The 24715-nt window shown below is 40.4% G+C and overlaps 2 protein-coding genes across 2 annotated transcripts; both read left to right on the plus strand.

Moving 5' to 3' along the window:
* Positions 1 to 1104: 1104 nt before the first annotated feature.
* Positions 1105 to 7974, plus strand: LOC116230616 (stromelysin-1-like). Its single transcript, XM_031595885.2, has 10 exons — positions 1105 to 1424; positions 1578 to 1822; positions 2279 to 2427; positions 2519 to 2650; positions 3485 to 3646; positions 4240 to 4450; positions 5598 to 5731; positions 6268 to 6427; positions 7269 to 7372; positions 7564 to 7974. Exons 1-10 carry the CDS (start codon positions 1326 to 1328, stop codon positions 7662 to 7664), a joined length of 1497 nt encoding a protein of 498 aa, XP_031451745.2. The 5' UTR covers positions 1105 to 1325; the 3' UTR covers positions 7665 to 7974.
* Positions 7975 to 13893: 5919 nt separating this feature from the next.
* Positions 13894 to 24305, plus strand: LOC116230607 (stromelysin-1-like). The gene is made up of 10 exons (XM_090150757.1): positions 13894 to 13995; positions 14814 to 15055; positions 15142 to 15290; positions 16267 to 16392; positions 19225 to 19386; positions 19518 to 19674; positions 21239 to 21372; positions 21862 to 22021; positions 23270 to 23370; positions 24041 to 24305. The coding sequence occupies exons 1-10, from the start codon at positions 13894 to 13896 to the stop codon at positions 24139 to 24141; spliced, it is 1434 nt and encodes a 477-aa protein (XP_090006883.1). The 3' UTR covers positions 24142 to 24305.
* The last annotated feature ends 410 nt before the right edge of the window (positions 24306 to 24715 follow it).

The following is a 24715-nucleotide window of genomic DNA, read 5'->3' on the forward strand; positions in this document are numbered from 1 at the left end:
TCAGGGCTGTGACCTGGGTCAGGCATGCAGTGCAACCTTCTCCAGCCCATCAGTTCAGCTCCAGTTGCCTTTGGAAGGAGGCCATGCCCTCTCCCCAGGCCACCTTGCAGACTGCAGAGCTCAGCTGCTGCGGTGCCAGGGTTGTTTTTTGAAGCTTCCAATAAATTTGCTTTTTCTGGAAAAGTGGGCTTTTTTAACCTTCTTTGTCTCATGATCAAAACCAAGCAGATTATTTTTAGGTCAGTCTTCTCCTTTTGAACTTACATTTAGGCATTAAGTCAACACACAGGACTTTTGCTTCAAAAGACAGTGAGAAAGAAGTCGCTGTGTGATGGCTGTTCTGCAGCATCAGTAAAAAGTGTAATGCACCACATTCAGAAAAAGAATTGAGAAAAAAAAAGTAGAACTTCCAGCAAATCTGAGAACTTGAAATCTACAACTAAAATTATTGTCACCTTCCACTTAATTCTGGAGATGCATTACATTTTTATTTTTTTTTTAAGTCTCCATACCCCCAAGTAGTAGTCTCTAGGGCAATTTCCACCATTTCTTCTTTAGCTGTGAGAATACCCTTGGCTGATGTTCTGTATAGACCCAGATATGATCTGGGATGCTTTACTGAGACCTTTACATTGCGATGTGTGGGTTTCCAGAGGTGAATATGGGAGAAAAAGAAGGCAGCCATAAATCTGTGATTCCATGGGCCAGGCAGCAGCACAGGGGATGGTTCTGTTACTGTGGTTGGGGTGCTAGGGCTGCTCAAGAGGTGAAAATAAATAGATCATTTGTATTCTCGACTAAATCACTATAATTATCAGGCTAAAGGAAGGGGTTCATTCCTGAGGTGCTCAGGTACTGCACAGGTCCCACACTGAGAAAGGTGAAAGCTGTTTTCTGTAAGTCTCCTGTTAGGTGCCCCACGGAATCACAGACTGGTGTCCCTCACAAACACCAGGTCCCTGCAGCACCTCTGAAAAATGAGGTAAATTTTATCCAGGTGATCAGTTATAGAGATAGATACTTGCAGGATTAAAATACTGGTCCAGCTTAGGAATGAAGGGGAGAAGATACTGTCCGGTAATATGATTGCAAAATCATGGGTTTTCAGGGAAGGTAAACGGTCATGTGTTAGTCTGCTTCTAAAACGAAATTTGTTTTCTGTGTTTCTGTGGGAAATCAGAGGATGTTATTAACTGAGTCATGCAGCTGTTGACTTTAGCAAGCAAGCAACTGATATAAATAGAGAAGCACCAGTGAGCCTTGGACAGAAGAAGTGGTTGAGAGGTCTTCTTGAGAGGGCTCTGTCCAAGGACAGGGAGGCAGAGATGGAAATGAAGATGCTTGCTTTCCTGGGCTTGCTGTGTGTTTCATACTCTTATGCTTTGCCAGTGGCTCCAGAAACTGAAGATATGCAGTTTGCTCAGGTAAATTCTATAGACAAAATGTAAAAAACAATTTACTAAGAAAAAATGAATATAGTGAATATAATGTTAGTGATGCAGAATATTTCACTAACAACTCTTTGCCTTTGAAAAGAAATATTTATGCTCTAAACTGTTACATTTCCTTCCCAACAGAAATATCTGGAAAACTTTTATGATTTTAAAGAAGATAAAAGCTCTTTATTTAAATCAACAACTCTCGCTCACATGGCTGACAAAATCCGAGAAATGCAGTCATTCTTTGGGCTGGAGGTGACTGGGGAGCTGAACCGTAAGACGATGGACATGATGAAGCAGCCCAGATGCGGAATACCAGATGTCCGCTCATACAGCACCTTCCCACACAACCCTAGATGGCACAAGGAAGATGTGACATATCGGTAACATACATTAAAGCACGTTTCCCTGCACGTCAGTTTTGTGTCTGCCAGGCAGATGTAATGCCAGCAGGTTCTTTACTATTTTCTCCTGCGTTCTTGCAAGAACCTCATTCAGGGTGGCAGGGCCAAGAACGTGGGGAGCATTTGTGTCTTTTGCATTAGACTTCCAAATACTAATAAAAGAGACCAGAATAGGAGCCTACATTAGTTTACTAAGAGCATACTAAAGAATTTAATTAGTGAATAGGAGGGATACAACTGAGAGTAACTTTTGGGATTTCTGAAAGGTCTGAAAGAAAACTCTGAAATCTTCTCCTATTACATAAGCAGATAACTGGAAAATAAACAACCCAACATATAAATAATAACAATCAGTTCTTAAAATATTTGACCTCAGTATTATGTGCCCTAGACACAGTTCTGGTTGTTTTTAATTCCTTCTGTCTTGTTTTACAGGATTTTGAACTACACTCCTGACATGCTGCAAGCTGATGTGGACGAAGCAATTGCAAGAGCATTCCAGCTCTGGAGCAGTGTTACGCCTTTGAGGTTCACCAGGCTATACAGTGGTGATGCAGATATAATGATCTCCTTTGCTTCTGGATGTAAGGGAGCCCCTTGCTGGGGAATGATAATTGTCACTTTTTCTTGCTGAGCTGATGGAAAGTTTCACTTGCTTTTACTTCTTTATTTTAGTTCATGGTGACTTCTATTCCTTCGACGGTCCAGGAGGAACACTAGCTCATGCCTACCCCCCCAACAGAGGCATAGGAGGAGATGCCCACTTTGATGAAGATGAAAACTGGACCAAGTTTACCACCTATAGTGGCAAGTTGCCTTAAAAATTGTGTTGCTTGTTTTTTATTAGATAGTGTTTGTCTTGAAGACACTGTGAAGTAAAAGGCACTATGGCAGAAATCCCCACATTTGCTGAGATGTAAAATGTCAGAGTAACTTAGAAAAATGATTGTGCATATTCTGATCTATGCTGCAGACATGACAATTCTCAGAAGTTAATTCATATACTGTAACTGCAGCTCCAGTGAAGAAAATGAGATTAACATGAAATAGCAATTGGGTAAACATGACATTGTAAAGCAGGGAATTTGGGCCATTAGGAATGACCTTAAAATTTTTAATAGTGAGCTCTCCTTTTTTTTTAATAAAATTATTTAAACCTTTAAATTCTGTAAAGAAATAAAAGGGCCATGAATTTGTTGGTAAGCATAATTTTGAGATTTTCTGATGTCCAGCAATGTTCAGGGGTGATATCAGAGCTCACATGCTACCAGCCTTCCTGTAGTAGTCACCAACTGAATTCCATGCCACTTACGATGCCTAAAATACAACCAGATTATTAAAGCATTCTCATCCAATTTTCAGTCTTTGTTAACATTAAAGAATCCTTGATTCTTTGTTGGCAAGAAAATTTCTGCAGCATGAGCAAGCAATGTTCCCCAACTGGCTCCCCTGTGAGCAACAAACATTTATAATTGGAAACTCGTTTCTTTTCCAAGGTTTTAGAGAACGTCTTAACTGGACAATTTAAATTTCCTGTTTTATTAACACAATGAATAATATATAATGAGAAGTTAGAATGTGCATCCCACTGTCAAGAAGAAATTTTGTTTAGTGTTTGTTCTCTGCTGGATTTTTTTTTAGGGTACAATTTATTCCTTGTTGCTGCTCATGAGTTGGGCCACTCACTGGGTCTTGGTCATTCCAATGTCTTTGGTGCCTTGATGTATCCCATATATATGGCCAAGGATACAAGAAACTACAGGCTTCATCAGGATGATATCAATGGCATTCAGGCCCTCTATGGTAAGCAAGAAGCATAATTTTTGTTGGCCAATGGAAAAGCATTTACAATAAATTTTACTCAATAGCTAAAAAGTATTTATTTCTACTTCAGGAAGGATATTGAGATTTAATTTCCTGATTACATTTTGTGCAAATCTCTCAGTCTCTTTGTGGCTAAAAGACAATATTTGCAACATGAAATCTGTGAGCTGTGTCCATGCCAGTAAAACAAAATGTTTTACTCTGGTAGCTTCTTTTAAAGCTACCAGAGGAAGAAGTTACAGCCTGTAACTGTAGTATTAACTCTCTTACCACCCATAAAAAGATGTTCATATGCACGACTGCTATTTGAAAATTGGTTTTGCTCTACATTAATCCCTGAGCAAATGCAGTTTGAGCTAGCAATTACTTGTCATGGTAAAATCATGCAAGAGACTATTATAATGGTTAGCAACACAGACAGCCAACTTAAATTGCCCAATTTCCACTGGCATTAGCTTACTAGCTGAATTATAAACTCACCTGTACCTTAGGCTCAGTAGGGTACACTCTGAAGCTCTGCAGTGCAAAATTCTATTCCACCATCCAATTTTACACTTATCTGTTTCCCAAAGGACCCCCAAGGGAATCTCCTGCATTTCCAACAAAAGCATTTCTCCCACAAGAACCAACTGAAATGCCACCTACGGAAGAACCAACTCAAATGTCACCCCGGGAAGAACCAACAGAAATGGCACCCACAAAAAGACCAGAGGACTGTGACCCTCATTTGACTTTTGATGCTATCACTACTCTCCGTGGGGAAATTCTGTTCTTCAAAGGCAGGTAAGCGATTTCATTTCTACCAGCACCTGCTTCTGAGGCTCACAAAGGTAAAACATAATGTTCATTTCAAGGAATTTATCTTCCTTTGGTTACAAGGGAAAATATTTCTTTCTGGAAGTATTAAGACAGTTTTGCAAATTTTTACTAGTCCAGCAAGAGTTGGGTGAGTAACACGGTTTACTGACAGGTGAGTAAACTGTAGCAAGCCATAATCCATCATCACTGTTACAGTTGTGCAAGGCTGAATAATCTCAGCATCACTCCTCAGCCTGCAGCTAGTTCATACATAGCACTTTCCTCATCACACCACTCCAGGTATGGGTCATGGAGCTGTGGGAAGTCCTACTGGTATCTTTTGGCAGCACTCTAACCAAGGGGTACAGAGTGAACTAGTGCCCAGTACTGCTCATAGAGAGTCCCTGCCATTAGATGGCCCTGCTGTTTCTGTTTGTTCTGACACTGAGCACTTAACAGGGGATTGGCAATGTGCTTCCACTCTGGAGAAAGGGGACAGCATGTCAGGCCTAGGGTTTCATTCACTTCTTGGGTTGGTGACTGTGTTTCAATTGAATAAACTTCCTTTGATGAAGTGGGTCTGATTCATCTTCTAAAGCATGTGATGAAGAATTGTAGATTAAAAATATTCTAGGGAAGGAGAGGAAGGAGGAATTCCTCCTTACTTTGAGTTTTAATGTATTTTCCAAGGATATTTAGCGAATCTTGGTAACCAAATTGAAATTAGGAACAGAGCTGTACCAGCCCAAGTGGTACATGGTGAAGACAAAGCTGTAGTCATCAGCATTACTACAGGCATCATGTGTTGATGGGCGAGCCACTGGAGTCTTGGTGAAGTAGTCTGTAGCGCAAGCAGCTCTAAGTGGCACTGTTTGAGCAAAGATGTACAAGATCACCTCCAGAGATTCCTTCGCTCAACCATTCTGTGATACCAGAGTAACTAGTAGTAAAGGGGAAATGTCTGAGAGAGCAGGGCTAAGTGAAGCATTCCATCCCAGAAGGGGTGATGGCATTGCCCAGTAGTGAGAACTGGCTTCAGCATCCAGACAGTAGCATTTTAAGTATAATTCCGTGCAGCTGATCTCATAGTGAAATACGAACAATGGAACACTGCTGATTTTGTTTCTATCAGCTATGTCTGGCGCAAAAGTCCCTACTTCTCACAAATCGAGCACGACACCATCTCCACATTCTGGCCATCACTGGCAGCTGGTTTTGATGCCGCTTATGAGATTGACAAGAAGGATCGAGTGATCTTTTTTAAAGGTATTTCTCTTACATTTCCTTCTGTTCTTTTTATGAATTAATAAAGTTGTTGTAGTACTAGGAGCCTGTATATGTTTGTGCATGTTATAAGATAATAATGGAAGTAATATAATAATAACAATATATATTCTTAATATTTAAACCCATTTTCACTTTCCAAAAGCTAATAATGTCATCCCAGCAGCCCTTTACAATATGATATTATTCTTGCTACTAAGAGAGATAAGAACTGAGACAAAACTCATTACCTGCATTGCTATTTAAATATATTTTTAAAGGTGCCCAATACACCTAAAAACATGCTTAACTTTAGACACCGAGTGTTATAATATCATAATGAGTGTTAAAAATGAAAAATCCAACATCCAGTATCTGTATAATTCAAAGTTGTTCTAAAGGGACATCTTCTTATCCAGATATGTGTGTTACTTAGGGATCTTTACTACTCAGAAAACTTTGATGGGAAGTTCTGGGGCTTTGATGAAAAGTTCAGCCTCTTCAGGGATCCTACTAATATTTTCTGTTTTTCTTGACAGACAACCAGTACTGGGCTGTCAGTGGCTACAGAATAGAGCCAGGTTTCCCCAAGTCTATTCAGAACCTGGGCTTTCCCAGAAGTGTTAGGAAAATAGATGCTGCTGTTCATGATCAAAATACCAAGAAAACCTATATCTTTGTTGGCAACAAGTACTGGAGGTAAGGCTACTTCCTCTCTTGTGCAGCAGATAATCAAGATGGTTGTTTTTTAAAAATCAAACTACATAAGAATTTATACAGTAAATTTGTGGCCTCTTGTCATTCTTTTTAGCTAATATAATGCTAAAATCAAAGGCAGTTATTCATATCTTTTATAGCAAAAAGTTTGTAAAGATAATGTAGACATCAATTTGCTGTTATCAATCTGCAATTAAGAAACACAAGCAAACAAGCACTATTTATCTGTTAAAAAGTGTTATTACATGAAATTAGTACAAAATTTAGTACAAAAAGCCAATGTGAGTAGGCTTTGACATCATTTCTTTCACTCAGGATCTCTTAAGGGGCAGGTGCACTCTCTGAAATTTGTAAGTAAAGGACCTATCAAGAAAGCTGTGAAAGGAGATCAAAATATTGAATTTTTAAAGAAACAGTTCAGTGAAGGAGTAATATTTACCCTAATAATATAACTGGGAAAATATTATCCTGTTACACCAAAATTTACATCCAGTCATGAAGTCAATTCTTTGGTTGGATACTGTCGAAGTGAATTAATCAATTTGAATAAAGAGTTAAGCTTATTACTCAGTACGAACATTGACCAGCCTTGTTATCAGACTTGGGAAATAGAGTTGAACTATTTAGTCTGATGCTCTGAAAACAGCCTTGCTCATGACAGTAAAGATATGAATTTTACACAGGATTTATACAGTTCAGTTAGTATCAGTACAGATGTGTTTGATTAATTCTTCATAAGAGTAGGCTTATTTAGTAAAAAATTCACCTGGTTTTACCATTAAATATTACACTCTTTCTTCTTTTCATTCATTTCTTTATGCAGTTTTGATGAAAATACCCAAACAATGGAAAGAGGATATCCGAGAAAAATAGCAGCTGACTTCCAAGGGATTGGTCACACTGTTGATGCTGCCCTTCAGAAAAACGGTAAGTAAAAATGGAAGTAAAAACAAAATAGAAGACCATCAACTGATGCAAACAAAAAAAATATATGGATGTTTCAAATATATATGGATATGAAAGATTTTTTTAATCATCCAGGAAAACAGAAATTACGTATCAATAAGTAAACAAAAATTAAATACTAATTTGCTATTACTTTGTCCTTCTCATTCCAGGACATTTCTACTTTTTCCATGGATCAAACCAGTATGAGGTTGACATCAAGAACAAGAAACTTGTCCGTAAAATGAAGAGCAACAGCTGGTTTGATTGCTAGAAACCTGAAATGATAATGCAAGTTTGCATTTGCTCCAAAAATGTTTTTCTCATGTTCCTTGGCTATAACCAATATCACTCAGCTGTTACTGTGCATTTGAGTCTGCAATTACGGTCTTTGAAGAATCTAATTTAAAATTTTAATAATGTAAAACTTAATGTACAGTTTTAATTTATTTTTCCAAGTATTTATTAATCAAACTAGTTTTGAGTAATAAAAGTATTTTGCTGGAGAATAGTAGTGCGTTCTGGTTAATTTCTCTGGTGACAATACTCCCTGGATAACTGCACACAAGCCTGAACAGACCCAGGACCCCACTGCCATTTTCAGAAGTGCTCAGTGTCTGTAGCAGGGAAGTTAAAGAGAATCTGAAGCTGCTGCGCTGTTTTGAGGCACAATGAGAAATGATCTGAGGGACAGACTGGGGAAAGGAATGCACTCAGAAAAGTTGTGGGGGGACAGAAGAAGTAGAAACAGATCCTACAGAAGGAGAATCCAAACAGCAGCATTGGTAAGGATTCTGGGAGCCATGTCCTCACCTACCTTGACGTCACGGCACGAAGGAAGAGAGGTGAGGGCAGGAATGGAGACGGATCCTTACTGGTGGAAGGGGAACATGACAATAAGTTAAGAGGATACATGCTTTTGTGCCGCTTTGGGGTGGGCAGAGTTGGGAAGTTGGTATGGCAGGATTAAAGTAACTGGAGAGAAGAGCTGGGTAACAAGTTTGGGGATAGAGACAGTCTGCAGACAGGATGAGATGTGATGGTAGTATTGTCACGGTGTAATCACTAGGGAGCAAGGGGATTATTCCTGCTGAGTTGTGACCATGTGCTATGCTCCCAGTGCTGGACGGGAACCACTGCAATAACCACTTCCCATAGCAAAAAAGCTGAAGTTATAAGACAAAAAACAGGATTTTTGTGTAACCACTGCAGATGACTCCTCTGGAGGAAGAGCAGTAAGGCACAAACAAGAGCACACACATTTCCTCCTCTTGTTTGGGTTGCAGCATGAACCTCCTTGTAGTCTCCTCCACTATGCAGTCCATCATGTCACGACATGCATTCCCTTGGCAAATACACTAACACCCATGAACATGTACTGTGATCAATTTGCAGTGTATGTACAACTGAAACAGTCAAGTCAGACTGTAAATTTACTTACCTCTCAGAGTTAACAGAAAGAGTCATAACCCTCCCTCTGCTAGTCCAAACTAGTAAGGTACCGGGCTGTTCAGTCATCCAGCAAGAAGCCAGTGCAGTTATGCCATTTTCCCCTCTTGTCCTGAGTCTGCACTGTGTAAAGAGCCATCAGGTCAGCCTGATTCCTCTGCATTATTGATTGAGAACTGTGAAAATCCAGTTTGCTGAAGAAAGACATGCCTGATGCACAATAGGCCTCAGCACAGTAGTGGAGCCGTGCTAAAGGCCTCAGTTACATAACTGAGCATACAACATATATATTATATACATATATATATGTTGTATGTATAATATAATATATTAATATTAATTATATATACTTACATGGTAATAGCATAAACATTGCTACTGAGTGATGTCTCAGTGGCTAGAATACCTGTTCGACTGTAAGAAAGCTTGGCTGATCTTCATCTTCCTCTTTAAGGGATTTGATCTCATCTCCTATAACACTGATCTGATGGTGTGATTGTGTGAGGAAGGCAACTCTTCTGAACTGTTCCTTTTTCTCTCACAGCACTGGCAAAAGCAGCAGGAGTGGATGGGAATGGCTGATGAGGACGATCTTCCAGTTGTTGCTGTTCAAAATCTCTTATCTGCCATGTTTTGCTCCCTGTGTGAGCAATATGTAATGCTAACTGAGCAGTGCTGAAACAGGATGATAAACTAAACTAGGGGAGAAACTGAGCTGTTAATCTCAGCCTGCTTTAAAAGCCTATTAGGGACTGACTGGCTCAGCATTGCCACAAAGGCTGCGGTGCACCAGAGTGAAGTAATGAGCTGACAAGTGGGTGAGCTCACCTGGCAGGAGCCCAGGGAGGGCAGAGACACAGTGCAGCTGGTGTTGCCTCGACATCTCTCATTACCTTCATCAAATGTTTGTCTGTACACAGCCTGTACAGAAGAAACTTCTGTCCAAGGACATTAGGTGCCTCCAGGGTGAAGCAGGGCTCTCAGGAGTGCTTCTTGTGCATTCCTTTTCATTTTGAAAGTGCCTACACACTTTGATATCCTAATGAGACACCTACTTGCATGCCCAGGTTACCTTCAGGAATCAGGCCTTTAGGTCCTGTTTGTTGGCTGAGTATTGAAAGCGATGAAAGGGAAACCAAAAAGAACACATCAGCAATGGAGGGACAGAGCACTGATAGAGTTGACTCACCGTTACCATTATATATGTATAATGTATATAATGTATAGAAAATGCTTTAAGATAAGACTGGTACTGAGTTATCACCTCAACAAGACAGCTAACTGAAAGTAAAATACTGGCCTCACCCCCAGGTGTTAGTTAGCGTAAACTGCTTGCATGTGAAAAATGAATGGTAGTTACTTTGCTGTAAATGTAATCCAGCAAGTTCTCTGTTTTTTCATCTGACCAAGACTACAAATGGAAGAAGAAAAGGAATGAATTTTACCCTTACAGAGGAGCTGGTCAGTAGTGTTAACTGTGGATTTCCCATCTGTATTTCTGCTTTCTCAATGTCCTAAATTTTGGCAAAAAAAAATTGAATTGAGCAAAGCAAGAAAATTCCTGGAAAATGATATAATAATAAGTAACTCCAATTGTTTTGGAAACAGGAGCACCGAAACTGCCTGTTGGCACTTACTGAGCAAGTGGAACTTTCTTGTTGCTATGATTTCTTTATAACTCATAAATGGTTACTAGAATTAAGAGCATTAATACCAGCATACGAAATTTGCTCATAAATATAATTTCAGTAAGAATTTCTAAGTGTATGGACTTTCTCTGAGAACAGGCATGAAGATAGATGATGCACAGAATGCATCAACAGATGAAGATAGAGATGCACAGAAACATCATCTCTCAAATTCTTGATTGTACAACTGTCCTCCCAGACACAACCTATTGCACATCAAAACTCATGCAAAAATATCTTAATGACTTTAGTGGCAACTTTATAAGGCTCTTAAAGAGTATTAGGTGAATGAGCTAATAACGGTGCATCCTGACACAAAAATTTCACAAGAACAAGTGGTAAATGCTACAGCAAAGCAGCGGGCTCCAGACCCAGACATCAGTCAGTTCTCTCACACGGACTCAGTCTACAGCTGATGGATTGGTTTAGTGTTACCAGCAGTAGCCGTCATATGTTGCTTTTGGGGAAGGGAAAAGACTGTGTCACACAGAAGTCTTTGGAGATGTTGTGACAAGGATCTTCCCACGGCAGAACTGCTTTTCCTCTTCTTGAAGAAGTTGGATTTTCAACATTGTTGTTATGGTTCTAGAGGAGATTATGGAAAATATCTATCTAGTGCTGTTCTCTGTGGCTAGGATTTGAGATCTTCCTGGGCAGGTTTTCCATATAAAGCAAGCTTCCACTCACATACAGACAGCACTGCTACAATCATGGAGAAGATGAAGATGAATTATGCAGTAAGGAGGCCCTGACTCAGCACTGGACAGGAAGGGTGACCTGTGAGAAAGCTGACCGTGACAAGAGGAGCCCTGCTGGTGAATCAGCATTACTGTGATAAAAACAGGTGACTGTAATATAAAAAAAAAAAAAAAAAGCAGAAGCTAGTCTCACGTTCATCTTTACCACTAATATGTTATTTTTGAGACAGCACATGGTTTGCAGCAGAGCTAGGCAGGAGGTAAGCACTGCTCAACATCACTACGGGCTGAGGCAGATTAGAACCATCTTAGGCAAAAAACTGATTCTGAAAGAGGGGAAAAAAGGGCCAATTTTGAAAGATTGTCCTTTTTGAAGGGTTAAAAGGAAGAGAACATAACTTTCACACTCACTTCTTTAAGCCAGAACACCTGATTTTTTTGATGAAGTCTCCTCAAAAGACAACTTCAAAGGACATTGTTGTGGATTTTTCTTCATAAGACCTATTCTAGATAATTGAAAGATGTTTGATTTGGTGATTGATCTCTTGTGGGAAATGATGAAGAGAGAGAAAATGTTGTCAAAATAGCAACAGGATGTATTTCAGAAGGATGACAATCAGAAGATTGCATAAATTTCACCAGTACCCCTCTAGATCATCTCAACCTCCTCTTGGCCCACCCATTAGATAGAAAGAATAGTGAGGAATATTTGTACCGACTTTTACAGGTCAGAAAGTTACTTCTGTGCACTGGGACCATGGAGACACCATACACATAGAGACACATTGAACACTTGGTGAGAAGTTGCATCTCATGTGGGAAGTGAAAAAAAGCTATAAAGCTTCAGTGGGTTAGTTTGCAAGTACTAGAAGCTATTTCTACAAGTGATATTGTGGGTGTGTAAGCTGCATAGGAGAACATCACACTCAATTTATAGATTCATCTCACCCACCCAGTGTGACATACCTAGCAGAATAAGAGCAGAATTATCAGAAGATGCCTGTACGAGCTCTCTTGTGGTTCTCTTCCCGAATGCAGCTCAATTGTCCCAGTTCAGCATCATTCCCCAAGTATGTCCATCTCCTCCCAGGACCGAGGAGGAGGTCTTTGCCCCTTATGTAAATATTCCAATTAGTTGTCTGCTCTCAGGGCAGGAGTTCAGCCCTTGGTGACCTGTCTCCCCTGCCGAGCCCAATAAGCTGCCTTCTTGCTTCCATCTAGTCCAGGATTTGTCTGCATTCCATTTGCATTCTGTTTTTCAAAACGCTCTCCACAATGCCCTGCAGGAAGAGACAAGCTCAGTAAATGCTGGAAATACATACGTTGCTCTGAAAATAATGCCTCCTATTTTTTTCCATGGAAATTGCAACACCTACAAAGAACATAATAACACTATTTGATAGAGCAAATTCTCAGCGACAAAACTCTACTTTTCAGCATAGTCACCACCATTAGCCATGCAATTTCACCAGCAATGAACAAGAGTCTGCATGCTACATGTTAATATCACAGAATGGCCAGGGTTGGAAGGGACCTCAAGGATCATGAATCTCCAACCCCCTATCTGCATAGCTGTCCAGAATGCGGCTTGTCTTTCACATCACCACTTCTGAAACATGCCACTCATCACCTCACTGCACTCACGTCCTCTTTTTGATCTCCATTAGCATCAACACAGCAAGTGTTGATGAGTGTCAATGGGTGCCATTTTTTCTACACGGAGGATCTGCGCACATTTGAGTCTCAGCTTTCCTTACCAGCAGTAGCAGGCACAGAGAACAGAGAACTTCCTCTGAAGTTCTCTGAAGAAGGGGCAAAGCATCAGAGAGCTACACTAGAAAACCTCAGTGCTTTTGAAACATGAAAATCAGCAGGCAGGTAAGAGACTATGAAATAGGAATTTATCTGGCAATGTTCTGATGCTGAACATTCCTGAAAAAAGAGGCATTTTTATAAAAAGCTTAACATGACTATGCTGAAAAAGGTATTTTCGTTTCCTTGTGGGTGTTTTGCATTTTCCTGCAGACAAAAAGAAGCTCAATCCAGGTGAGAACTGTATCAAAGAAAAACTGCACAAAGCACTGCTTCTGCAAACAGTGCATTACAGCACTAATCTTCTCATTTTGAAAGTCTTCCCAAGGAAGAAATGATGGTACTACAATAATCTCCAAAATTACATACTCCCATATAGGCAACATGAAAAAATAAATAAAACAAAACAAAACAAATAAAAAATTTACTATCTACAGTTGTGTAACATTGTGTTTGTTTTTTGTTTAAGTGCTTTAACAACCCAGGTGGAAGTTTCCAAGGAACTTTAGATGGAAAATGTTGAAGTGACATGCATTAAGTTTTGGAAAGAAAGGCTACAGTTGTATAACAAGATCATTAATCTTTTAGTTATTAAGATCTACATGTCTGTTATCACCTCATTAATAAGATTTCCATGTTGCGAAACCTCCAAGAGGGTGGAACCGGATGAAAGACAGTACCAATCTTTTTACGTTAAAACTACTTTTTTTCACGTACTCTGTTGCTAACTGAAGATTGTGAGAAACAGTGAGTCAGAGACTGGAAGCTTTGTAAAGCAAATGAGAGCTATATAAAGGTGAAGCAGGTGTGTGACATACTCCAAAGAAAACTTTTCCAGGGGCAAGTGAAAAAGAAAATGAAGAACCTTCCAGTTCTCCTGCTATTATATGCAGCACTTTCTCATGCTTTTCCTGCACATACTGGGCAAAAGAAAGAAGAAGGTATGCAGCTTATCCAGGTGAGGATGGTAAACCTCAGGGGCTGAGGTCTCTAACTGTCTAGCATCCACTGTAGTAGCTGAAATAATACTAGTATATAGCAAAACTGGGGAGCTACTATACAATGCAAAATGTACTGCAAATTCCGTTAGAATGAATAACAAGATTATTTCTCAGAGTGGAGCTTCGTTACGTACTGTGACGGCAAAAGCTGCTTTAATCTTGACTCATCACTGTTTTATTTTTTGCAGAGAGGAATTAAAACTGATGACACATTCATTACATCAGTGATGAATTGATTCTACAAATAATGAAACATCTGAGTCAGTATACATTTGATTTATAGCGAGGTGAAAATGTAGTAATTTATGTGACTTCTGGTATTATGAGATGCAGCTCTTCATAAGATGTGGATTTTATTTTTTTTCCAAATTATTACTCTAGAAAATATGGTGTATAGGATACTGCTACTTAAATTTTGAAGTTACTCATATGTTTCTGTTTTTTCACTGCTGGCTTTAAAAGACTCTAGATAACCCTGGAGCACAGAGTAGGTAGAGGGCACACTATCAGAAAATATTCAACTTATTAGACAAATAATGAATCGAAATGTATTTTGAGTAAAACACAAAGCATTTGTAGTCATAATATAATCTAAAAAGAACTCACTAAGAGAAAAACATCCATACAGTCTATAACAAGCTCTGTTATTCATGTTCTCAAGGAACATAAAATATCAAATAAAGTATCAAACAGGTATGAAGGAGTATTAGTATAATCATTAAGAGCTTCAAAGATAAACGTATTTGACTGTCCTAAAATATCTTGTTTTCATTAGAAGTACTTGGAAAATTACTACGGCTTTAAAGAAGATGGAGAATCTTTCATTTGGAAAAGTAACAGTGCAGTGACAAAAAAAATAAAAGAAATGCAGGAATTCTTTGGGCTGGAGGTGACAGGGAGACCAGATTCCAGCACTTTGGACCTAGTGCAGAAAAGTCGCTGTGGATTCCCTGATGTAGCTGGATTCTCCACCTTTGCAGGAGAGCCAAAGTGGGCAAAACAAGTTCTGACATACAGGTAATTATAATGGAATCCTTAATGCGCAGAAAGTGCGTTATGTAGCTAAGTTGAATGCAGTTGATTTTCTATTTTGTATATTAAAGGATATTAAACTACACACCAGACTTACGCCCAGCAGAGGTCAATGCGGCAATCAGGAAAGCATTCAGCATTTGGAGCAGTGTGACCCCACTGAAATTCATCAAGAAGGACAGAGGTGATGCAGACATAATGATCTCCTTTGCAACTGGAGGTAAAAGTCTACATAACCATAATGAGTTATTCCCAACTTTTGCCAGTGTGAAGCAGTTCACCTGAAATAATCATGGTCTTTCTCATGTAAAACAGAAAAACAGAGACCTTGCCCAAGTTGTTATAGTGATGTGAAGATGTGAAGACGTCTGGGGGAGATTAAGAGGGAAATGAAAAGAAGGAGGGAGAAAGTAAATGTAGTGAGCTACCATAGTTCACTGAATCTATACCTAGCATTTGATGTCAATGCACACATGAACCACAGGAGGACTTGTGGAGTATAATCTCACTCAGAGCACCACGGCGTGGGTAGCTCTAGTATACTCCCAGGATTAGTCATGGGCTTTATGTGAGCTAAATCAGTTCTAGACATACTCAAGGCTTGTATTTTTGGCACTGCCCTCAGGGAAGGTTTACCTTCTCTCCTTTCATGAACAGCTGTGCACGCATGCACTTTCCTAGTCAGCTCTTCTCTTTCCACCCAAATATACCTAACCACACATCTAGGCACTGCACATAACCATTACGTCTATGCTCATAAATCCTGCTCTGGGGTTGATCTTCAAAGGCTCTCCAGAGAAGGGATTACAGTCTCCCCACAACCTTCCTTCTGCTGTCAGCACTTCAGTTACTGCTCAGGTCAGGGTCAGGTGGTATCTGAGGGCTGCTGACACAGAGCTTGAGAAAATTTTAACTTACAATCAAGTAAGAGAATGTACTTCAAGCAAAATCATGTCTCTCTCTTCTTCCCTCATGGAGTAAATACTTAAATGTCCACCCATGTCTTGAGGAGGCCAAGATTTCATTCCTGATACATCCCTTCTCCCTTTGCAAAGTTGACCTTTTGGTAAACCGTTGTAGAAATGAATCTTGAAAATTTACAAAATCAGCAAACTAGAAAGCTCTGTGCTTGACTGAAGTCTGTTACCTCACCTGCTGTAGCCTTCAGTCAGCGGTCTGTGGGACTCACTCCTCAGGTCACAACGATTTCATCCCTTTTGATGGCCCAGGAGGGTCTGTTGCTCATGCTTATGCACCTGGCAAAGACATTGGTGGAGATGCACACTTTGATGAGGATGAAACTTGGACCAAAAGCACAGAAGGTAGGAAATTAAGTTCTCATAACCCAAACAGAAGAAACGCAAGGTCTGTCTCTCCAATATGCTCAACTGCTTTAAAATGGGGCTGATTTGAAGGAGACTGGGCAGCTTTCTGTCCCTCAGCTCAGTCCCTGAGCTTTTTGTTTGAAAAAGTTAGCATTAATCACAGAATCACAGAATCACAGAATCGTAGGGGTTGGAAGGGACCTCCAGAGATCATCGAGTCCAACCCCCCTGCCAAAGCAGGATCCCTACACCAGGTCGCACAGGTAGGCGTCCAGGCGGGTCTTGAATATCTCCAGAGAAGGGGACTCCACAACCTCCCTGGGCAGCCTGTTCCAGTGCTCCGTCACCCTCACCGTAAAGAAGTTCTTGCGCACATTGGTGCGGAACTTCCTATGCTCCAGCTTCTGGCCATTTCCCCTTGTCCTGTCTCCGCACACTGCTGAAAAGAGTCTGGCCTCGCCACTTTGCCCCCCACACCTTAGATATTTATAGACCTGGATCAGGTCCCCTCTCAGTCTTCTCTTCTCAAGGCTAAACAGACCCAGTTCACTTAGCCTTTCCTCATAGGGGAGATGCTCCAGGCCCTTCACCATCTTTGTGGCTCTCCGCTGGACTCTTTCCAAGATATCCCTGTCTTTTTTGTACTGGGGAGCCCAGAACTGGACACAGTACTCCAGATGAGGCCTTACCAGGGCAGAGTAGAGGGGGAGGATCACCTCCCTCGACCTGCTGGCCACGCTCCTTTTAATGCACCCCAGAATGCCATTGGCCTTTTTGGCCACAAGGGCACACTGCTGGCTCATGGCCAACCTGTCGTCCACCAGGACACCCAGGTCCCTCTCCACAGAGCTCCTCTCCAGCAGGTCATCCCCCAACCTGTACCGGTGCATGGAATTATTCCTCCCTAGGTGCAAGACTCTACACTTGCTTTTGTTAAACTTCATCTGGTTCCTTACTGCCCAGCTCTCCAGCCTGTCCAGGTCTCGCTGAATAGCAGCACAGCCTTCGGGCGTGTCAGCCAATCCTCCCAACTTCGTATCATCAGCAAACTTGCTGAGGGTGGCCACTACCCCCTCATCAAGGTCATTGATGAAGATGTTGAACAGGACCGGTCCCAGCACCGACCCCTGGGGAACACCGCTGGTTACAGGTCTCCAACCAGACTCTGCACCGCCAATGACAACCCTCTGTGCTCTGCCAGTCAGCCAGTTCTCAACCCACCTCACTGTCCACTCATCTATCCCGCACTTCCTCAGCTTCGTTATAAGGATGTCGTGGGAGACAGTGTCAAATGCCTTGCTGAAATCAAGGTAGACTACATCCACTGCTCTCCCCCCATCCACCCAGCCAGTGACAACATCATAGAAGGCTACCAGGTTGGTCAAGCACGACCTCCCCCTGGTGAACCCGTGCTGACTACTCCTGATAACCTCCTTTTCTTCCAGTTGTCTGGAGATGGCATCCAGCACAATCTGTTCCATCACCTTTCCAGGGACAGAGGTGAGGCTGACTGGCCTGTAATTACCTGGATCTTCCTTCTTGCCCTTTTTGAAGACCGGAGTGACATTGGCTATCCTCCAGTCTTCAGGCACCTCCCCCATTCTCCAAGACCTCTCAAAGATGATAGAGAGCGGTTCAGCAATCACCTCTGCCAGCTCCCTCAGCACCCGTGGATGCACCCCATCGGGTCCCATGGATTTATGAACATTGGTGTTGCCTAGGCGCTCTCGGACCGCCTCTTCCCTGACTAAAGGGAAGTCTTCCATTCCCCAGACCTTCTCACTAACCACCAGGGCCTGGGATTCCCGAGGGGGAGCTTTTTCACTGAAGACAGAAGCAAAGAAGGCGTTCAGTATCTCCGCCTTCTCAGCATCCCCCGTTACCAGAACACCCCCCTCACTTAGTAGGGGACCTACATTCTCCCTAGTCTTCCTTTTACTGTTAACATACTTAAAAAAACCTTTTTTATTATCCTTTACCACCTTTGCTAGATTCAATTCCAGGTGGGCTTTAGCCTTCCTCGTCGCATCCCTGCAGGCCCTGACAACATTTCTATATTCTTCCCGAGTGGTCAGACCCTTTTTCCACATTTCATGGACCTTCTTTTTCCCTTTGAGTTTGTGCATGAGCTCCTTGCTCATCCACACAGGTCTCCTGCCACCCTTTCCTGATTTCTTGCTCACAGGGACGCACCGATCCTGGGCTTGGAAGAAGAGCTGTTTAAATGCCAACCAGCTCTCACAGGCCCCCTTACCTTCTAACACCCTAGCCCACGGGATAGCTCCAAGTAGGTCTTGGAAGAGATCAAAGTTGGCTCTCCTAAAGTCCAGGGTAGCAATCCTACTTTTTGCTTTGCTCCTTCCACTCAAGATCTTGAACTCCACCATCTCGTGGTCACTACAACCCAAGCTACCCCCAACTTTTACTTCCTTAACAAACCCGTCCTTATTTGTGAGAATAAGGTCCAGTAACACCCCTCCCCTCGTTGGTTCCTCCACCATCTGCAACTTTTACCCTGGGCTCTAGTGAGATTATCAGGGAGGGAGCTCAGAGAACTTCTCCCCAACCCTCCACCCTCTTCCCACACATTTATGTCACATGTACAATTCTAGGGTTCTTCTTCCAAGCTGACTTCTGCAGTACTACTTCCTTGGGTTCTACTCTTAACAATTTCATTACGTTTCTTTCTGACATTAAGTTTTACTCCAACTGAATTTTCCAGCTTTCACAGGCAAGCAGTTCTGACAGCAGTTCTTAAAGCCTGCATGTTTTGAGTTACAAATGAAAAGACACGTATCTCCTTTTATGCCTTTTGTTTGTTGTTTTCAGGCGCAAACTTGTTCTATGTGGCTGCCCATGAGTTTGGACATTCACTTGGACTTTTCCATTCCAGAGACCCCAATGCTCTCATGTACCCAGTTTATAGGAAATTTGATCCTTCAGTCTTCCCTCTTCATCAGGATGATATTAATGGCATTCAGTCCCTCTACGGTAATTCCCAATTATTTATCAGCTATTGCTTGTAATTTCAATCCCTTTGGAGTACCTTTCAGTAACTTTGTGTACTGGATTTATTTGAATTAATTTGCATTTTAGTATCTTCCATTAACTGATTCCTTTAGGACCTTCTCCTAACACCTCTAATGACCAAAGAGATTCTGCTGAAATAAAGGATCCAACTGAGTCAAAAGAACCTGTACTGCCAAACTCCTGTGGCCCTGATTTAACTTTTGATGCTGTCACCACCTTCCGTGGGGAGATAATATTCTTTAAAGACAAGTAAGTCAGCTTTCAGAAACCAAAATAGCCATGTATCATTCATAAATTATGCCCTACAGCACAGAAAAAATAATTGCATCCAGAATATTCCTAAGCTGGGATTTCTCACTGTGACTTTAAAGGGGTTCAGAAAAGAGAGAGACGTAATCTTTCAGGTAAAGGGCTAATTTGAGAACTGTTGTATGAACCACAGCCTGTGCCATATCACTGATGCTCACCATGGTCTTGTTAGTACCTTACCATTTGGTGATACCATAGAATTGAAAAGGAGTGCCTAGATCTCACAGGGATATTTATGTATTAGGATCACTTATTATTTGCAGAAGAATTCACCTGAGTGCTTGCAAGCTTCAATTCACAGTCCAAATAGTGGAACGCATTAATTATAAAGCAATCTGGCTGTTGCAATTGAAACAAGCATAGTATTCTTATTTATTACAGAAGGTTAACTGTTACCTTTATATCTTACTTACCATCTGCTGGTAATTCTGATTCTTTAATAGTGGAATCTATGCTAAAGAGCTAGAACTGATGATTCTCATTTGGGTTTTACAGTGTTTCCAGAGTACTCACTGATTTAAACAACCAAAGAATTATACTTAAGAATTAGAAACCTCTCCCACATCAAAATATTAAAATTCTAGTGAAGAACAAGAATTCTGGGTAAGAGACTGGAGGAAAAAAGGAAGAAGGTGATAGAGAAACAAAGAGAGGAGGAAGTTCACAAATGAAACAGGATGAACAGAAGGGACAAAGATGTCTCCTAAAAATACAGGCAGCTTTTATTTTAGGTTGGAGCAAGTCTCAGTAGCTGGCATCCAATGTGTTCAGCATCAGAAGAAGGTACCACCAGCCCTGATATGCTCAACACTTTCATTCTATCCTTGCTTTGAAATATCTGAGGTTCTACCAGTCTTGACATTACACCTGCTTGTAGAGCCCCTGCACTGGTGACTTAGTACAATAGTAAAAGGCAAAGGTAATTAATACAGAGCTAAGGTCAGATAAGTAGCCCATCTCCAAAGGCATGTCAGCCCAGAAAGTTGAGAGAAGGAGTATGAGAGGCGATTCCTTTCCTTTGCAAGAGGTAGGGCTGTGCTTCTCCCTGCTTCAGGCTCTCCTCAAAATCAGCATTAAAGGGAGCTTCAACTTCAAGGATTTGAGTTTACAAACCCAGAAATGTGTTATTTTGCAGAAGATACTTGCACATTCCAATCATTTCTCTAAGCTGGTGGAGATTTGTTCCCAGAACTGTACCCCAAACTGGCTTTTAGACATGAACTGCGTCCCTCTAGGTCATCTTCTGCGTAAAGGAAAAATAATGGCTGTTGTAAAGGAACGTTTCATCCGACCTCTTTTAGATGTCTGCATCAAGAAGAAAGGAATCCTCACCATGAAATGACATTCTTTCCACCGCTGTTACAAGGAGTTTAGGGTGACTAACTCAGGGGATGTGACTGCATTTAATCAGCTAAATCCTGTCCTGATTGCCATGATGTGGTTTCATGCATTAGTGTGTGTAAATGTTTGATTGTATCCAAAGCCTGTGCTATATTTACATCAGGCATTTTTGGCGCAAGCATCCTGCAGTCAGAGAAGTTGATTTTGATTTGGTATCTTTATTCTGGCCACGGCTGCCATCTGGTGTTGACGCTGCATATGAAATTCCTGAGGAAGACAAAATTCTCTTCTTTAAAGGTAAAATGTCTTCTACATTCCAATGCTATCTTTCCTAGTAGCTTAAGAGATCATGTCTGGATTGAAAAACACACTCTTTCTGTAGGATTCCATGAATTTTAATTTAGTCCAATGAATTGGTGTATTTCAGCCATGGAGATAACAAAAACATTATCCAAGATAAGTTATGTGTCTTTTTCTTTCTTTTTTTTTTTTTTTTTTTTTCCTGGAGACATATCTATTAATTTAAAAATGATAGAATGTCTGCTTCCAGCTTGTGAAAAACTAAGATAAATAGAGAGGGAGGCTGAAGTTTTCATTTCTGTAAAATATGGTGCACTGTTCAATTCTTGGATTTCTTGGACTGCAGAACAATATGTAAGATGTTTTCAAGTAATCAGTATTATCTCTCTGTGGTTTCTTTTTCATTAAAAGATAAGCTTTCATGTAAAGTTTTACATAATTCCTAGAAGATTCTGATAACACATTTTCATCAACTTTTCTTAATAGGGAATGAATTCTGGGTTGTGAAAGGAGAAACCATACCACCTGGATACCCACAAAAGCTCTACACCCTTGGATTTTCAAAGGATGTTGCCAAAATTGATGCTGCTTTTTATGACAGAAATAAGGGGAAAGCATATTACTTCACAGCAGACAAATTTTGGAGGTGATACTATCTATTACTTTTCTAAAATGGATCAAACATAATCTTGCAATCAATATCCTGTCATGACTTAGGATGCATTAGTCACACATTAGTTTTGGTCATCTCTTTCACAGTCACAAAATTCTATAGAAAACAGAAATATTTGCAAGAGAAATGAAGCAATGTTTTTAGTTTTCCTTTTAAGTGCTTTAGCTATTTAGTCATGTTACGTTTTCATTTATTTATATAAATTTACTTACCTTGGAAAAAAAGCCATCTTACACCTCCAGAAATCATGTCGTGAAATCTGACAGAACAAAAATGACACATGATTTATATCAAAGCCACTCCTGCAGCTTAAGAAGGAGAATTCCACCCTCTTGCCAGTTACCAACAGAAAGCTCATGAAGCTGCAGACTAATGGTCTTCAGCTGCTCTGATCCATGTTGCAGCCCTATATTTCTAACAACTGAAGGAGATGCTCCTGTATCAGAAGCAGCAGGTAACATCAGCTTTTGTAGGTGAATGACACAACATCTATCTTCCATATACATGTATATCATACATACAGAAAGCATCCTGGAGTAACTAATCAGCTACAAACTACTAAATTGAGCAGGAGATTACAATTCTATGTTTTCATTAAAAATCTCAGCCCGGATAGCTTCATTTGAGTTGTTTTCCTAATATTTCTTTGCTCTTGCTGAACAAACATATCAGAAATAGAATGCTTTTAGCCTTGTTATTAAGTATGCTGTAGTATTCCAGCACTGACAGATAAATTGAACTTCACTTAAAATTCAGTGCCTGCTGTAGGTAGCTTAGGTAGAATAACTTCAAATATCTTATAACTTAAGAAAAAATCAGATTTTTCCTAACAAACATTTCTTACAGAGAAGGAACATTAAAGCAATCTCTTAATAATCTCACAAATGTACTTATGTTTGAGATAAGATTACCCATTTAGCTCTTATCTACAGTTTCTTAAAAATAAAACAATACAAAAAAGGGCAGATTTGTGACAATGGCTTAAATATTAAGTATTCTTAGTCATAGCTTGAGATGATGTAAACAGAAGTAATTCTTCCTGTGTGGCCCATTGAGTAAATAATGGTTTATGAACCTCAGATCTGTCTCAAGGCTGTCTGAATATTACTGACAGTCCTCAGTGAACTTGGCTCCCTGGGTGGGAAGTATTGGCATGGGCTGAAATAATGATGAATTGTTTGCACTTTCAATTGACATCAGGTTGTTTCTTGTTTTTCTCAGTTACGATAAAAGAAATCAGTCCATGGACAGGAAGCCAAGACTGATAAAAGATGCATTTCCAGGAATTAATGCGAAAGTTGATGCTGTTTTTCAACATGAAAGTGAGTCTCTGTTCTCAAGTGAACCTGAATTAAATGACCCAGGGACTCTGAGGGTCATAGGACTGAAAGTGCTTGGACAGATAGAGGCTTTTCTGCAGTCTCTTCATAGCCCTGAGGCTGACCGTTGGGACCCCAAAACAGTCATGTAGCACTCACATGCTTCATTTTTCCTTCTTGAAAAATAATGATATATATATTTGATGTAGGGTTGAAAATTGTTGCACAGTTGAAATAGCCATTTCTAACAGACAGACTGAAATATCTGCATTCATGTTGATGTGTAATTAAGCCACAAGAATTATCAGTTAAGACATTGAGGTCTCAGCAGCATAAGGTCTATCTGCTGTGAGCAAGGCTATCACATCCTGACATGTCAGTACCTTGAGAATAATAATTAGCATGCATTTCTCCTGCATGACAGAGGATGTGATTTCAATAGAGAGATGCTGGGACAGACTGAAGAGCAGTGATCCCAAGCTCTAGAGCACCACCTTGCAAACATTATCCCTGGGAGCAGATACTGTAGGCAGTGTGAATGTATGCAAAATATGCCAAGTTTTTGGAATTCTTTCCAGCTGTTTTTAAAATGTATTAAGCTATACACCTTCAAAAATTTAATTAACCCTTCTTCTTCTTCTTCTTCTTTTTTTTTTTTTTTTTTTTTTCCTAGACTTCCTTTATTTCTTTCAAGGAAGAAAGCAATTTGAGTTTGACTCTGATAAGAAGAAAGTAACACGCCTGCTAAAGACAAACTTCTGGTTTCCTTGTTAAAGAAAAGGAAATCTACAAAATCTACAATGGTGTAGGAAAGAATGCAGTATTACTGCACTGTAAACACTATTTCTTTTGTAAATATATGAAACATACAGGTGCTTCAGACTCACTCATCATACCTCACACCCTGCATATTCATTCTGTGCTTCTGTAAATAACTGAAAAACAGTATTTAGCATTCTGATATGTATATATATGTACATAATTAACATCAGAATGGCTGACATATTTTTAAAGCATCTACTAGCAGGGCTACTCAAATTAGACACTCCAGTGTGTCTAAGAACAGTTTAGTCTGCATTTCATCAAAGTCCACAACACAGTAAAACAAAGTAAGTCTGCAGGACAAAAGAAATGCCATTTGTTCCTGCAGCAAGCAGTGCAAATGATGCTGCCGTACCCTGATGTAGGGAGGTGACAAACAGGGTTTTGCTGCACTGGCAAAACTGGAGACAAAATGATTAATTTGAGTTACATGACCTCCAAAAATAAGAAATGAATGGGTCTGATTGGTGTCTGACATTGCCAAAGTCAGAGAAACAGGTTCAAAAGTTCTAACTTTAATGTTAAT

Source organism: Phasianus colchicus, chromosome 1, assembly GCF_987193195.1.
Source record: "Phasianus colchicus chromosome 1, bPhaCol1.hap1.1, whole genome shotgun sequence".
In the NCBI taxonomy this organism is placed as follows: Eukaryota; Metazoa; Chordata; class Aves; order Galliformes; family Phasianidae; genus Phasianus; species Phasianus colchicus.

Coding starts and splice junctions, on each gene's coding strand:
- LOC116230607 (XM_090150757.1), top strand. CDS start 13,894: ATGAAGAACCTTCCAGTTCTCCTGCTATTATATGCAGCACTTTCTCAT. Junction 16,393..19,224: donor TTGGACCAAAAGCACAGAAG/GTAGGAAATTAA, acceptor TGTTGTTTTCAG/GCGCAAACTTGTTCTATGTG. Junction 23,371..24,040: donor TGCTGTTTTTCAACATGAAA/GTGAGTCTCTGT, acceptor TTTTTTTCCTAG/ACTTCCTTTATTTCTTTCAA.
- LOC116230616 (XM_031595885.2), top strand. CDS start 1,326: ATGGAAATGAAGATGCTTGCTTTCCTGGGCTTGCTGTGTGTTTCATAC. Junction 1,425..1,577: donor AAGATATGCAGTTTGCTCAG/GTAAATTCTATA, acceptor CCTTCCCAACAG/AAATATCTGGAAAACTTTTA. Junction 2,428..2,518: donor GATCTCCTTTGCTTCTGGAT/GTAAGGGAGCCC, acceptor TCTTTATTTTAG/TTCATGGTGACTTCTATTCC.